Source organism: Staurois parvus, unplaced genomic scaffold (assembly GCF_062004578.1).
Source record: "Staurois parvus isolate SC_StPar_1 unplaced genomic scaffold, SC_StPar_1.0 ptg000562l, whole genome shotgun sequence".
In the NCBI taxonomy this organism is placed as follows: domain Eukaryota; kingdom Metazoa; phylum Chordata; class Amphibia; order Anura; family Ranidae; genus Staurois; species Staurois parvus.
Window position 1 is genome coordinate 12,875,287 of NW_028318358.1, and position 17,455 is coordinate 12,892,741.

The 17,455-nt window shown below is 40.6% G+C and overlaps 1 protein-coding gene across 1 annotated transcript in view; it reads left to right on the forward strand.

Moving 5' to 3' along the window:
• Nucleotides 1–11,047: 11,047 nt before the first annotated feature.
• LOC149450858 (keratin, type II cytoskeletal 80-like) overlaps nucleotides 11,048–17,455 on the forward strand; it is a 68,850-nt gene continuing 62,442 nt past the window's right edge. Inside the window, exon 1 of the mRNA XM_089691499.1 lies at nucleotides 11,048–11,623. Within this exon, the coding sequence (XP_089547625.1) occupies nucleotides 11,354–11,623 (270 nt within the window). The 5' untranslated portion in view covers nucleotides 11,048–11,353. The remainder of the gene's footprint in view (nucleotides 11,624–17,455) is intronic.

Sequence of the window (17,455 nt, forward strand, 5' to 3'; positions counted from 1 at the left end):
CTTCCCACACAATGCATAACTGAGATCAGTATAGTATCAGTCAAGGACAGTATAGTATCAGGCTAGGTCAGTATAATGTCAAACTAGTGTGGTAAAGTATCAGATTAGGGTTGTATTGTGTCAATTTAGGACAGTGTAGTGGCAGGTTATGGTAGTATAGTGGCAGGTTAAGGTTGGCTTAGCCCACCTCAGCACCCCCTAGATCCGGCCACGATCTTTATCAACAATTTAATTTTAAAATGTCAACATTAGTTTAGCTAAATGGTCAAACAAGAAAAAACAATTATTTATTCTTTACAAAATATTTTTGAGATACACTACCAGCAAAAGAAAGTCTAGACCGCCACCCTGCCTGCCCAAAAATGTGTTATATCAGTATCATAACTAATAAAGTTATTGTTGAATTTAAAGGCCCCCAGCTCAAATAGTAATATACATTTTTCTAGTTACCTTTCTATAACCCTGATTAAGTGGTACCTTCTGAACCCCCAATATGCATTCGCTTTTAGTGAACTTAACCATTAATTAAATTAGTTCACAAATGTGTCTGGCACTTTCCTCATTGAACATCAGTCTACATGAGACACATGCTGATCTACAGCCATTACTCTTTTACTGCCTTTAAAGGAAACTAGTTCTTCCTGACCATAACAGACAATTTAAAGTAGATCCAGTACCCCACATTTTACACATAATGTTTTTCTGAACTGTAAATAATGTGTGGAGGTAGGTACCTAGGTAGAGGAGCAGGAATTTGCATCCTTGTGTCACAAATACCACCCCCAGCCCCCCCCTTCCCTACAAGGACTGAAGCAAGAGAGGTAGAGGAAGTTCAGCTCCACAGAAAAATGCAGCAGAAGCAAGGAGATGCATGCACTGCATATTTCTGTCTGGCAAGGAGAACAGCAGTGCCTTAGATGATCTTACACTGCAAATATACAGCTATACAACAGGAGTGCCTAGACACATAGCACAAAGTGTATTGCAGATTTACAGAAGGAACTAAAGCGATTATAAAGGTTAATATTTTATTTTTGGAAAATAACATACATGTCTATACCTACCTACTGTGTGCAGTGGTTTTGCACTGAGCAGCCTCCTCTTCTTGGGTCTATTGCAGGCTTTCCTAGCTCCTCCCTCCTGTTGGGTGCCCCCACAGCAAGTAGCTTGTTATGGGGGCACCCGCTGCTCTGTGTGTTCATTCACACACAGAAACGCAGCTTGACTCCACCCCTCTCTCTCTTTATTGGCTGACTGGCTGTCTCAGCCAATGAGGAGGCAGAGACCCAGGACAGCCAAGGCTGGATCGCAGTGGGACAATGGGGCTCAGGTAAGTATTGCGGGAGCTGGGGAGCACTGCTCCACACAGAAAGTTTTTTACCTTCATGCATAGAATGCATAAAGTTAAAAAACCTTGAGCCTTTAGCCTCGGTTCACATATGTGCGGCTCCGTATATCGCATGTGATTCGCACAAGAACCACACTGCATTCCTGTGCAAATCACATGCAATTTGTGTGCGATGCGATTGGAGCCATACATTTCATATGGCTCTATTCGCACCACACCCGCACCAAAAACGCGCAGGACCCTTTTTTGGGTCTGCACTAGTATTCACACCTATGCGCTCCGATTCTTCACATCGCACCACGTTTTGCGGACCACTTTCGGGGTGTTGTTAACTTAGCATACACACCCGCAGCGGTCGGCATGAACAGGGTGTGATTCTGATTCGGTGTGGAATTCACACAGAAAATGCTGCGAATTCCGCATCGCATCAGTGTGATCCAGGGCTCACAACCACTTTAAAGTGTGCATTTTTCAGGGTACTACTTTAGGGCAACTATCATTGTTTCATATAAGTTATAAAATCTATGCTTTCTGAGTTTAGGTTTACTTTAAAGGTGAGACACACATGAACCATTAGAGTATTTGAGACGTCTTTCATCAACATTAACCCAGTTTTGTCAACACAGCAAAAGTCTTCCAGATACAATATTGCATTTTTCCAGTTCGGATGAAAGGTTGTACCTATATCACCAGTTTAAAACTGTTATACACAGCAGAATTATTGCCAGCTTGGAAAAATCAGCCTACGAAATCTGGACATAATCGATCTCAGATGCTAGTGCCTTCCAACGTGGAAAACTCACACTGGTGTAGGGAAAAGATGCAACAAAAGCAATTGCAGTTGTGGTGATAGCACTGGGGTCCAGCTCTAGCCCTGATTCTCTCTCAAAACCCTAACTCTACCCTTATACCAGTGGCTGTGTCATTGCAACGCTTGTGTTAGCCAAAAAAGGCTCTCCTCTGACAAGTCTACTGCATTATATCAATCAACTCTAGTAGAATACTGTGAGGTTCAATCAAGTTTCATTAATTCAGTGAGCAATACTGCTGGCAAAAGCGACCCAAGTTAATGTTAGGCTCATGGTTGCAGCACGGTGTTCACATTCTAAGTCTAGATTCACAACTATGCAGGTTGGGTTTGATGCGTTTCTGCATTGCATTTTGCATTGCGTTTCTTAATTATTTTTGCTGCGTTTCTGATGTTTTGCTTTTTTTTTCTTGCTGTTAGGCAGATTTTAAATGCAAAACTCATCATAAATGCTGCAAAAACACAGCAAAAACGCAAGACATGCTTTTCTGCAGCATTCCCATTGAAGCAGGGATGTGAACCTGTCCCATAGGAAATCATGTTAAAGGGACTGTGCTACGTTTCTGCAAAATGCTACAGAAAATGCTTAGGTGTAAACTTAGGGTGAAACCCCTTTCAGCTGTCAAGAGAAAAAAAATAGGCATTCAGGAGTCAGCTGTATTATTTTCTGAATGGCAGTCAGCTGTTCCTGTACTGCTCTCTGCAAAGCCATCCATCGTGGATCGCCTTTCAGAGACCAATACAAGTGTAAATGAGCCTGTTGCAGTATGAAGGGGCAATAGGGCTTTGGGACGCACATCTTAGCAGAGTACAGAGCAGGACAGCTACACCTAAATAAACACGTGACTCTTCGTCAATCAACACCTGAGACAGTCACATCCCACACCCTATGCACTAATTAAAGCTATTAAATTTAGTGAAGATTCCTGTCAAGACAACCCCAACAGTTTTTCTATTATCTTTTTTTTAATATACAGATATCAAATTTCTTACACAGAATTTAGCTATTCAAAAAAGTCAAGAAAAGTAGGTCATTAAAAAAGGAAGCTGTAAGCAAAAAAAAGCCAATTAGAATCTAGTTTTCAGCAGTTTAGCCTGTAGCCATTGGACCAAAGAACCATTAAAGTGGTATTAACTCAAAAGCAAACATTTATTATATTGCAGCTTACCAATTCTTAGATGTTATGTCTGCATTAGTTTTTTTTTTAGGATTTCTTTTTTCTATTTTCATCTAGTGATCCAGCCAGTAAGTCTGTTGTTTTTCAACAGAACAAGCTCTCCAGCAGAATGTATCAGTTACAGAGATGAGATAAACCATTTACCACTAGCAGGCATGCTTAAAATGATCATCTTTTATTTATTTATGTAAAACCTTTATCCCAAAAGAAAAAAAAACGTTTGTTGTAACTGCTTATACTGTAAAGTACTAGCCGAAGTTTAGCTTCAGTTTGTTAGTGTATTTAAATCTGATAGTACATCTAACACTCCCCTTACCCCAGACTGACAATGCTGAGGTCTAAAGGTGCCCCTTGTGCTCATTCATCCAGAGCGGGGGTACTCTAATATAGGAGGTGTGTCACTGGCCAGATCACCAGGGGAAAACAAAGAGAAAAAAGCCTCAGAAATGCCACCACATCTAATGATTGGTAAGCTGCAATATATTAAATTTTGGTTTTGGATTTAATACTGCTTTAAACTGAGGACAGGGTGTCCACATCTAGATCATAACAAAGGGCGGCATAGCAATAAATATATATATATTTTACATGACCACATGACCTACAATATGTTCTCAACTGCATAGGGGGTTTAGGGAAATGTGGGTGGAGAATTGTGACAATGGTGGGCATCACAGCAGCAGCTTGAACGGATCACAGACACCACAATGCATTTTATTTCTGCATTTTACACTGGATGAAGAGCTGCATATGGGCGACTAACAGCAGGAGGCAGAGAAACACCAGTACACTGATCTTCCCAGTAAGGAGCTGTGCAGGGGGGTTGTCAGCAGGATGCAGAGAAATAGCAGCACACTGATCTTCACAGTGAAGAGCTGTGCAGGGAGGCATGTCAGCCAGTGTTGCCAACCTCTCACAGCATTTTTTACTGACAAAACATGGAAATTTTACTGACAGTGCACATTTTTTTACTGACAACCTGAAAAATGCCAGAACTCCTATTAAAAACTAAGACAATCAATATATAAACAGTATAGACACAATATGGAAACACTGACAATACCCAAAACAAGTAATTTGCCTGTTCAACACATTAAAAGTCAACACAGCATGACAAATTATTGGCCCCTGATCTTTACAGACAGTTGTAAAAATCACTGATTTTTAGAAATTGTTCATAAATTTAGTGACGGTTGGCAACCCTGGTGTCAGCTCAAGTCTGACCACTGGATTACAGGCAGGCTGTGCTCCATAGTAGAATGTAAAGAAGCAAATGGCGGACCACTCTGGGACAGATGTGTTTCCATGTCCTGGCATGATCAATTTGAAATAGGAAAGCAGGACAACTGGATCACCAGGTATTTCACACAAACGAAGCAATACAAAGAGAACAGGATACTTTTTAATACAAGTACATGGCAAACCAGACATATCAGAAATATGAAATGTTGGGGTAACATGTACTTTAAGTATATCCAAAGCCAAAACCTTATGTATGTCTGTCTCCCTGCTATGGGGATTCATCTTCTCACTACAGTATATATATGTTGGTGACAATTGTCACTGTAGCAGAAGGTGATGGGAAATCCAGACTTTTTACAGTTGTGAGGAAAACAGAAGGTAAGAGGAAATGTTACAGTAGGAACACTTGTTCTAGTGACACATAAAAGTGATATATACTCACTACAGAAATATTTCCTCCTGCGTCCCATTGTGTCTGTGAGACAGGAAGCAAATGGAAACTTCCCCAGTAGGATACAGACTGCAAAAAAAAAGAGAGCGAGATACTGTAACCATTGCCCACATTATCCAAAACTAAAATAAAGGTTTTGGATACAAGTGGAACTGCACTGCATCTGAGCACCACAAACCAAAAATACTATTTCATTTATTGTTATTATTCAAAGCAAACTCCCAACCATCCATGTCCCCATTTTTTTTTTTTCTGAGAAATAAATTTGAAAAACAACCCCCTAGCATTTCTGGCAGTGGCCAACTAGAGTAAGGGCAGATGATTCATGTAGCATTTACTTCCTGGAATCCATCCATTGGCTGAGCTGAGAATACTCCCTTCCCTGCTGAAGACTGCAGGTTTTAGGACATCATTTGCCTAGGCAGGAAGCCAGGAAGTGATTTAGTACGGACTAAGTGTCTGGTGATTATCTGTTCCTGTCCTAATTAATCATGCTAGCTCTGGAATGTTTGCGCACATGAAGAAACTCACACTGACACACACACGCGTTCAGTCTGTGAAACTTCTTGTTTATTGAAATGAAAAAGTGATTTTATATATGCAAGATGATGCAAGGGTCATGTGAGAGCAGCATTAGCATTAGATTAGTCTTTGATTGGTCATTTTCACACGAAAACAATTTTCCTTCAGAATATAGGCATGATCTTCTTCTAGGTGTTATCTCTGGAAATAAATATTTCCTTTGTTCTCAAGTTCACTCGATGGGAGGGGTTGCTGAGCAGACGTTTTTGAGTAAGGAAGACTACAAAGACCAGCAGGCAAAAGATATACACACAACACATATATATATAGTCATACAAAACATTTAGAAATATAAAAATATAAAAGTATAAAAGTAGATATATATATATATATATATAAAAATGTATATATTCAACAGGAAACCAAATAGGCATTTTACCATATCCATCACAGAAGTAACTAAAGAAATGTAAAAAAAAAACGTTTAAAACAAGTAAATATGATATACTTTCCTATGTATTTACTAACGTCAGCAACATAAGGATTAAAAATAGTCAATTTTGATTGAGAGAGTGAAGTTCCACTTTAAATACACTTTCATTTTTAGTATCCACATTACTCATTTTAGCTATGGCCACATGTAATGAGAGTCTAATAATGCTAACTTTGCCTTGGGCTCAATACTATTGTAAAGTGAATCTATACCCTGATCATTCACACTAAAGTATTTATATATTCTGAACAAGCAGTGCTATTATTATAATTATTATCATACAGTACTTAGTATATATAGCTCCAACAGTTTGTTCAACACTGCAAAATAAAGGGAGACAGAAACGTTACAATACAATTCAAGACAATAGGGTTAGGAGGTCTCAAAATCTAAAGGGGATTGGGGGACAAGTCATACAAAATGTAATAACTGTTGGGTTGAGTTGATGAAGAAATAAAAAAGTTCAATTGCTAGGTGGAGTTAGGATAGGCTTCCCTGAAGAGATGAGTTTACATGGATTGCCTAAAGACAGACAGAGAAGGAGATAGCCGTACAGACTGGGGTAGAGAGTAACTGGAGGATGAGAAAGGCTCGGGAGGTGAGCATTGAGCATGGGAGGAGGTGATGAATTACAGGGCAGGCAGGAGGATTTGGGGGGGGGGGCAAAGAGAATGGTCTGGGTGATATTTTGAGATGAGGTTGGTGATGCACCTCAGGGCAGAGGTATGAATGACTTTGTATATTGTTCATATTTTGAATTGTATTCGTTGAGCGATCAGAAGCCTGTGGAGGGATTGACAGAGTGGAATGGTGGATACTGAGTGGTTGGTAAGAGTCTTGCATCAGCATTCATGTTCATCTTCAGAGGTAGGCCTATGAGGTGGGAGTTGTGATAAGCAAGGTGAGAGATAACAAGGTAGTAATTAGTATTTTGATGAGGTTTTTTTGTTATGAAGATGCACATTTTTGAAATGTTACATACAGTTGCAAGAAAAAGTATGTGAACCCCTTGGGATTACGTGGAGTTTTGCATGAATCAGGCATAAAATGTGCTCTGAACGTCATCTAAGTCACAACAATAGAAGAACACAGTCAGACAGTGCTTCTTGAAACCAGTAAACCCAAAACAGGTGTGTGTTTTTTAAGGGCAGGACAGCTGTCAGCAACACATCCAATATCATCACACTGATTGGAGTCAAGGTTGGCTCACTCCTGGCTCCAATTAGCTCTGGGAGAAGTCATTAAGCTAGGGCCTCACATACGTTTTCCTCCCTGCACTGTGAATGTTTACATGTTATGTGCAATTAAACCATGGCAACATCTAATGTTTGTGTAGTATTATGTTCAGCAGACTGTGTTCTTCTATTGTTGTGACTTAGATGATGTTCAGAGCACATTTTATGCCCAATTCATGCAAAACTCCACGTAATCCCAAGGGGTTCACATACTTTTTCTTGCAACTGTAAGTAAAGGAAACAAGAGTAGTTGAATGTAGAGTTGAAAGAACAGAAGGAGTCCAGGTTTACTTCAAGCACCCTAGTTTGAGGGGAGGAACTGATTTTTGAATTATTAGCAGCTTAAAACATACTTTCATTCATTTCCGTATATATAAGCATTGTGAAGAAATACATGTTCGCAACACTGAGACTGAAATCTTAGCTCTTTCACTGTTCCTTTCTGTTGCACCAGAATCTTGTCAGGCTGCTGGCCTACTAATAGAAACAATCAGCAGGTGTTCCTAAGCTGTAAGGCTTCATATACACTAGCCTACAGCGACTGCGGCCACAGGAAAACGCAAAATGCAGCAAAAACGCGCGTAACAGTGGTACCACATTTTTGCTGCATTTTGCCGTGGCCGGTGGTCAAATTCCTATACTGAATTTGATTCTTCTGCATTCAGGAGAGGAAGGTTTAACCTAAACGGAGCAGCTGCTAATCTCTGCTAAAACCCCATGGATACATTGGCTTTTATAGAGTTCAGTTTAGGAGCTTTGGCAAAAAAACACCCAAAGCTCCTAAACTCAAGTATAGGAGCTGCTAATGTACCTGAAGCCTTAGAAAACTATTAATCACTTGCCCTCCAGAAGGTTTTACCCCCTTCATGACCAGGGCATTTTTTTTGCTATTCAGCACTGCGCTACTTTAACTGATAATTGCTCAGTCATACAACACTGTACCCAAATTAAATTTATATCTTTTTTTCACACAAACAGAGCTTTCTTTTGGTGGTATTTAATCACCCCTGGGATTTTAATTTTTTGCTATATAAAGTAACAAAAAATGAAAATTTTGAGATAAAAACTTGTTTTTCCTAGTTACTGTTAAAAATTGTTGCAAATAAATAATCTTTCTTCGTAAATTTATGCCAAAATGTAGTCTGCTACTTTTTTTGGTAAAAATAACCCAAACCGGTGTATATTATTTAGTCTGTGTGAAAGTTATAGAGTCTATGGTATATACATTTGAAAGCTGACCAATTCTGATGTACTGGCGGCCGATCTCATTTCATGAGGCTATAAAATGCCAGGACAGTACAAATACCCCCCACTCAAATGACACCTTTTTGGAAAGTAGACAGTCCCAGGTATTTAGTAAGAGGCATGGTCATTTTTGTCACCATTTTGGGGAAAATGAAGAAATGAAATAAAATATTTCTTTCACAATTTTTTTTTACATACTGTCACCAGTGCAGTAGAACATCATCATATGACTGGTGTAGCAGTGATCAGGGTTACTGACTGGTGACAACACGTTAAAAAAATGGAAATTATTATGTTATTATTATACATAATAATCAGACCCCAGCCCGTCTCACCAACTTGTGACCGAAGGACCAGCCAATCTAAGACCGCGCTGCCACTTGCATAACAATGCCACTCTCAGCTGCACCCTGCACAAAGATTTTCCAGCTTGTTGGACCACAATCTATGTGCCAGCAGCCTGAGAGCAATTGTTACTGAGTCAGGTTAATTACGCAATTAACCCTTCACACTGCCACTACCACCTTTTTACAAAGGAGGAAACTCACAAATCTTAGCAGTAACACTATGATATTTGAATAAGCGTCTGTATACACACTGTCACCGCAGACAGATGTATGCAGAGGGTTAAAACACATGGTAGCACTCTTCAGAGACAGGGAATCTTTTAGTTTGCATAAAAGAGTTAGAGACAGGTTCAACACTTTTCAGAAAATAGGATTTATTACTAAAAAGGGCGAAATGGTGCAATTAAAATATTTAAAGAAAAGATGTAACAAATATATATATATATATATATATATATATATATATAAATAGAGAGAGCAATAACAAAACAGAGATAAAAGAAAGACGTTTCAGAAGGTAGGATACTTGCAGAAGTTCTTGGTTTAAGCAGAGTCCAAGTTTCCTAACAAAAGGTTGTCTTTTCTCCCAAAGATGGTTGCTGGTTTTAAAAGGGAGAATCTCTTCTTTCTCCAGGCATGACAGCCTTTTTTCTAATGTGCCAGCAGGGGGTGTCTACTGAAGCCAAGGGTCAATCGCCTCATTTGGGGAAGGATGTTAGGCGGGGGACACAGGCTATGACCAAATCCCTCACCAGTTTATACCAAGGTCAATAACCTTCAATATGTACATGTAGCATCCTAGCCACTGGTAGATTAATATGCAGAATCATATTCTGAATGTCCAGACACCAAATATGGCATATCTTACCATTCCATGTTTCATGTCAAGTGAACGACTGAGTTATAGTTTGACCGGGGAGATGAAAGTGTTTGTCAGACCCTCTGGCACCAGGCTTAATTGGGGTTACAAAATGAAGCGTATCCAGCTGTGCCTTATGCACTTGTGAACTCAGTGCACACACACACAGACCACATTCCATTCAAAGAGGAAAGGGACTGGAGGGAGTTTGAATATTTGCAGGGAATGATACAAATATGATTGTCAGTGTCTGTATCTCTACGCACAATTATCACATACAGGTTTTATATAGCGCCAACAGTTTACTCAACGCTTTACAGCATGAGGGCAGACAGAGTTACAATACAGAAGGAATCAGAGGGCCCTGCTCGTTAGAACTTACAATCTATGAGAAATAATTTTTTATTTAATTGTTTAAAAAATTTACTTTTTTTCTAAATACTTTTTTTTTTACATACTTTCATCCAAGTAGTTCACTGTCACCATAGTGACACTGTACTACTCTGGGGGATGATCATGGATTTTTTTTTATCACTGTAATTGGCTACAGTGATCTGTGATTGGCTACAGCTAATCATGTGGAACAGGTAGCCAGGTACCATGTGATTGCTGAGGGCAAATCACAGATCACAACTGTAAGCAAGCTATTCATGAATGGAAATCCATTCATGACAGTTTGTTTACATTGTTATCATGTTACCACTATGACCAATCATAGCGATCTCATGATACCTGATACCCGGTTACTGGTGATTTTGATCCTCTGTATCCGATGGACACAGTGCTCACTGGAGCTGCAGAATGCATGCCCCTAACCCAGAACAGGCTGGATGACATACATGTACGTAATCCAGCCTGCCCATGCTGCCTCAGTACATGTAATTAGTTAAACCCAGACTCTAGTATCTTAGTTGTTATCTTTGAGGATCCTTGAGAAGAAATAACTTCACAGTACAACAGCTAGAGAGGTCAGTGGTAGCTTGTCAAGCTTATTTATTGCTTGTTAAGAATCTGTAAATAGTTTAATGTCCATAGTCTGGGTACTGGTGCTCTTTAAGGCAACCCTAGACAAATTAATATTATTGCTGATTTCTGATCATTGTCTGTAGACCTGTGTACCCTTTTTCTATACTATTCAAAAAAAATTGTGTGAAACACTCCTCTGAATAAAACAACACCCATGCATTTTTTTTTGATGATGGATTCACTTTAAATTGTGTGATTTAGTTCCTGTATAGATGAGATTTTTTTATAGTGCTTGTGAAATACCTCCCCTACTTGTCTTTGCATGCACAAATGCTTTCTGTGTTTATGTCTGTCCTTGGGAGTGCTTATAGTAATGATTCCTTGTGTTTCTGTTGCATTGCTCCAAAACTTAAAAAGCATATCACTCAAAGTGGGCATGTATAAATTAATACACCACTTGTGAGGGATTTTTGTATGTGCCGTATTAGCATACCCAATGGCTGACACCCCACTGTATTTTTCAGTCGGCTGCTAATTGCAGCCTCTCCCTGTGTCAGGCACACCCAGACAGTGTTCTCCCGCTCTGGAAGACGCTGCTCTTCACAAAAAAAAAAAGATTTTGTTACTGGAGCTCACAGCAAGCTTACTAACTAATTTCAATGGCTACTTTCTCTAACGCCTTCAACTATGACGTGCCCCCCTGGCAATCTCAAAATGGGGAGAATCACCCGTCTCCAAGCCCTGCACTATCTGAAAGTTACACAACAGACTCCTGTGCCACTACTGCTAATGGCTCCTATTCGTCTCAGTCATTTGAAGAGGTTTTTAAATCCAAGCTCACGGTGTCATCTGATTTCCAGACTACGGTCAGCCATCAGGAAGAAGCAGAGGACAAGCTAAGTGCTGCACTGATGTCTTTCAGAGACAAGGTGAGTGCAGAGGGAAGGGCGGATGGTGACAACGCTCTACATTTTTCTATACTGAAGTAATACAAGACTGAAATTCAGGAAGCAAATGTGATGCTGTAGTACACTGCATGTTCTATTTGTGTGTTCAGTGTATATTTGATTGGCCTTACGTGCTAAACTGTCATATTGTCATCAGTCATTTTCCTAGATTATTATTATTATTATTATTATACAGTATTTATAAAGCGCCAATAGTTCGCTCAGCGCTGTACATTACAAAGGGGGACAGAACATGTGACAATGACAATAGATGACAAGTTGCCTAAGTTAAAGCCTAAATAATATAACTAAAGCCAAACTGGATACAGTGGAGAGGAATTAGAACCTCTGTCGGGTTTTTATGGCTGTCTGTGCCACCATTAGGGAAATTCACCCTATTTTTCCTGTTTACCATTCATTGAGAGTGAAAGAAAATGCCAAATTTTGAACTGTCACCAGCTCAGAAATAGAAGGGAAATCTTCTAATGGAGACCCTAGCTCTGGTGGCCCTGGTGACAACCACAGATTCCCTCACTTGGGAGGGATTTCCTCTCCCCCCTCCTCTAGTTTTGGCTTTGGAACAGGAAGTGATGAAAAATTTTGCAAATGGGAGAATAAAAAAGGACAATGAGTTATAACCTTCCCTTGTTCTATCCAAATTGTTTTTTTTTTAAATCATGCCTTTACAGGGTAACTTTACTTTTGTGGAAATAATTGCTCATAAATAGAAGGGAAATCTTCTAAGGCAGACCCTAGCTCTGCTGGCCCTGGTGACAACCATGGATTGCCTCACTTGGGAGGGATTTCCTCTCCCCCCTCCTCTAGTTTTGGCTTTGGAACAGAAAGTGATGAACAATTTTGCAAATGGGAGGAAAAAAAGGACAATGAATTATAACCTTCCCTTGTTCTATCCAAAAATGTTTTTTAAATCATGCCTTTAAAGAGTAACTCCACTTTTGTGGAAAAAAAATAGCTCATAAATAGAAGGGAAATCTTCTAATGGAAACCCTAGCCCTGGTGGCCCTGGTGACAACCACGGATTCCCTCACTTGAGAGGGATTTCCTCTCCCCCCCTCCTCTAGTTTTGGCTTTGGAACAGGAAGTGATGAAAATTTTTGCAAGTGGGAGGAAAAAAAGGACAATGAGTTATAACCTTCCCTTGTTCTATCCAAAATTGTTTTTAAAAATCATGCCTTCAAAGAGTAACTCCACTTTTGTAGAAAAAAATAGCAAACAAAATATTGCAGACAAGTCATATTGTAATTGAATGTTATTATAAATGTCCTTTCTTTTTCAATCTGCAGCTCTCTACATTTTTGTAAAATGCAATATGGCTACCTGGAGGCGTTCTGTATGCAGATGGTGTATAGACGCCTCTCAGAAATGTCACTTCCTATTTGTATGATTGGCTCACTGAGTTTCCCAGAAGTCTACACTTAGCCCTGGTTCACATATATGCGGCCGTGCGGGCACGAGAGCCCAATAATTTGAATGGAATTCCGTGCCCCATGACACACAGAGAAGAAGTCCCTGCACTTCTTCTGAAAACACAGCCCGAACAGGAACCTCAGTTCCCAGTATGGTTGTGTTTTCCAGTGAGGGTGGCGTGCCATTAGAACTAATGGCACCCGCCTGCGGGTCCGCATTCCTCTGTGCGGGTGATGCGGCTGCATGAATTTGCATGTGGATCCGTAGCGGCAACACCCACACAGATGTAAACCTAGCCTAAGACATAAGTCAGATTTTGGGCATCCCCTGCAACAAAAACTTAAATTTTGATGAGATACTCCCAAAGGGAAATCACATCTAAGGGATGCAGGCCTTGCCACTTTCCTCATTAGAGCCCTGCAGGTGCAGAAGCTGATTGAGAATAATACAAATCCCCCCCCCCCTTCACCTTCATTTTGCACATATACACAGACAAAAAAACAGCATTTTCATTGGAATAACAAAAAGGTAGGGATCTGCAACAAAGTTCGTTAACCTCCCTAACGGTAATCCCGAGTGTAGCTCGGGGTAAAATGTCAGTACCAAAAGCGGTAACCCCGAGCTACACTCGGGCTTACCATGCGGCACTGCATAGGGAGTCCCTGCAGCACTTACCTTGTCCTTCGCTCCCGCGATGTATCCCCTGCAGCATCCCCGGCCATCTGAAGTCTAGGGGGAGGATGTGTGGCCTTTTGGTTCCTTCCTCCCCTGATCCCTAGGGGGTTTTCTCTCCGGGAGAACCCCCTGACCTAGTACTGGATGTCCGGCTTCGGCTGGGCATAAGGAACAGTGATCCACCAGGCCTTTTGGCCAGGAGGACCAAATGGGAACCTTGTCCCTGTCAGGAGCTTCGTGCCCCGGGGGATCAGGGTAATGGTTCAACCCCTTCGGGGGTAGGACAAGCACACCCCTAATTGCACTTTTTCGTGTGGTGTTCGCACTTGCACTTTTTTTGTGATCACTTACGGGTTTTTCGTTGTAGTTTGCACGTTTGCGGACTTAAAAAAAAAAAAAAAAAAAATCCTCGGCCATCTCCTCCGGCCGATGCCAGCATCCGACTTCTGTGTGACGTCGGGACATACGAGCAGCGGCGGGAAATTTAAAAATGTAAAAAAATGTCATTTTTTTCAAAACACATTTTTCATAGTACAACATTGCTGTTTCAACCCATTTCACATACATTTTGTCCCTAGTGCTTTGTCCTGTGCCCTGCCTGCATTTTGTCTGTTCTTTCTGCCTGGAAACTGAGAAATGTCCATGGCGTCCAAAAAGTGTCCCTTTAGGTCAAAAGCGGGTTTAGACCAGCTAGAGAACAGCGATAGTAAATTAGAACCACTTGCAGAATTGAGTGATAATGATTCGTGGGGAAATTCGTCATCAGACACTGAAAACGGTTTTGCGACTTTGCTCAGCAATCTGCGAACTTGGCGCTATATTTCAAATTTCAGTGTTTTTGGTTTGATTATATTATTGAATTAAATGGATTATTATTATTTTTTATGATTATTTATTAAATTATGATTTCGTGTTTCAAATTTTATCATACCCAGGATGTTTAATAGACTCTTGTTTGGACAGATTTCAGTGAGTTATTCCTAAAAATTACAGCCTACAATAAAAAAACTACTTATTTCCATGCAAAATAATGGTACCGCTTTCAGCACCAAAAATCTGAAATAATCATACCGCTAGGGAGGTTAAACTCCCTGTAATGTACATTGACCATAGATAGATCTGGGAATGTTTTTTCTCAACAAAAGCAGTTACTCTTGAATTCTACTTTAGTCAAATCTGGATACCATATACTTTGCTAACGCAATGTGTATCATTGCCATATACTTTTTAGTAAATACCGGTTTATATTTTTGCTTTACATTTTAGCACTGCTGAGCTCCTTTAGTTTCTTTTAGCCACTTCCTGTTTACATACATGCACTTCAGTGGCCGATGCATGTCATTTCTTTGTACCTGCTTCCTGTTAATGACGATCATGGCTGTGGATTGAGCCTTGGTATAGCCAACTAAACTAGAATTGAAAGCAAAACTTTTTTTTTCATTTTGGATATAGTAAGGGAGGGTTATAGCCCCTGTGAGTTATTTTGCCATCTGAGTATGATTGGGAAGATTTCCATCTACTTCCTGTCCCTTAGTTAGGAAGTGAGTGGAAATTCCTTCAAATGAATGGAAATCTCAGGTGGTCACCAGGGTCACCAGAACTCAAGTTTCCAACTCAAACTCTTGTTCTGAAGAGCACTCAGAATTTTGGATTTTCTTTCACTTTACTTTCGGGGATAACAGTCACCAGGACACGAGGGTGAATCTTCCCCACAGGGACACCGACAGCAATAAAAACCTCAGAGGTGTTCTAACCAATCCACTCCTGAAATGTACAGCTGTAGATTTTAAAAGATTAAAAAATATTTTTCTGCCTTTTAACTGTCAAATGTCTTGACTTCTTACTGAGACTCTGACATCTGACAACTTGACAAGCATGGGCACAATATCCAAGGGGCTCCAGAGGATCACTGGACTTGGTTTGAAGTCTAACACAGGTACTGCGAGATGCTTCACTTCATCACTCCTGTTCCTTTATTCATATTTTTTTTAAGGGAAAGGGTGGGTCCAAGCTCAACTTTTATATAATAGTTAATGAAGATCAATAAAGTCTCATATTATCTTAAGCATGCTAATGTCATTTCAAAAGTTGTTTTTAATCCTTTTAAATCTTCAATTTTTATTAAAAGAATACCTGATAATCCTGCTGTTCCAGAATGGGTAACTGGATGAAAAATCAACTGTAATTTTCAGTTTACTAAACAGGTACAAAGTTAGAAGCAATAATGCAAAACAAGTTTAGGAAGGCAAAGCAGGCATACGCTGCAGAATAACTCAAGAAAGGTAATGAAAGCTGCACAAACATGGACTCTATACAGTAATGTTTATGTGACTCACTCAGGGTAACATGTAAATGTAGGCACAGGGGCGGACTGACCATTTGGAAACTCTGGCACTGCCCGAGGGCCCGGGGTCAATAGGGGGCCCCATGAGATGCCCCTGGTACCTTTTTCATAGGCTTTCTTGAGCTTGGGCAAGGACACAGGGGCCCCATGATCCCCTATTGCCCAGGGGCCCCATGAGTTGTCAGTCCGCCCCTGTGTAGGCAATCTCCTCACACACAGGTAACCGTGTCAGCAATAAGCTCGCTGGCTGTGAGGAGACGTGGGACAGTAATTGTATCATACTCACTTTTTCATGCAGGAATGTTGTGTTTTGCATATAGTTGTTTGTGGTTCTTGCTGTTCTATGGTAACCTGTAGGATTAGCTGACCTCTGTCATTTTGGGGAAGCCTTGTGCTCTGATTGGGCACAAACTCTCTTGAGATTTGAGCGGCCATTCTGTGTTGGCTCTCCTATATAAACGGAGCCCAGCCACCATTTGGAGGAGCTCTTGTGTGTGTATATAGAAAGGGACAGATACCCAGCCTTGCTAGGGCAAGCTAGGCTTTACTTAGGGAGAGTGTTCCAGCCTTATGCAGGCCATAGACGGTTCGTTTATCGGCCGAATTTTCTTCCGAAAGAATAATCGGCCGATATTCGCACCGTTAGTGGGGCAATGTCATCGGCCGATTTTTGCAGTTCCTCCTCATTTCTTTTATCGGTCATGCTGGAAAATTTATGAAAAACGGATGATTTTCAGAATCATTGGTGGCAACAGTACGACCGATGTGTTGTTTTTCGGCCAAAAATGTGTCCGATAAACGAACCGTCTATGGCCTGCATTAGGGGCAGAACAGGGATCCACTGGAGTCCTGTCTATCATCACTGTTGCTACCTTTTGAGAAGAAAGACTGTCAGAGTCGGTAATATCTCCCTGCTATACTAAGATTGCTGCATTATTATTATTATACAGGATTTATATAGCGCCAACAGTTTGCTCAGCGCTTTACATTTGCAGCGCTGCATTTGTGTCACTTATGGACACCACCCTCTGATGTGCTGTATATAACACACCTGTACTTGTAGTGAGGATATTGTAGTGCCAGAAGGCTTAACCACTTCCTGTCTGGCCCATGTATATAAACGGTCGGACGGGAGCAGTGCAGGGGTGGGTTGCCTTTCATAAACAGTGCATGCCATTCCAGCCTGTGTGCGCTCACTGGGAGCGTGCGTCACTGTGATCTGGTGCCCGCTGTGTCCGGGACCTCTGTGTGAGGTCCCAATCATATAATTAGTGATTGGCCAATCAGTGATCACATGAATAGCAGTAAGCAAGATGTCACTTTTGACATAATTGCTTACTACATGTGAAATCTGTGAATAATCACAG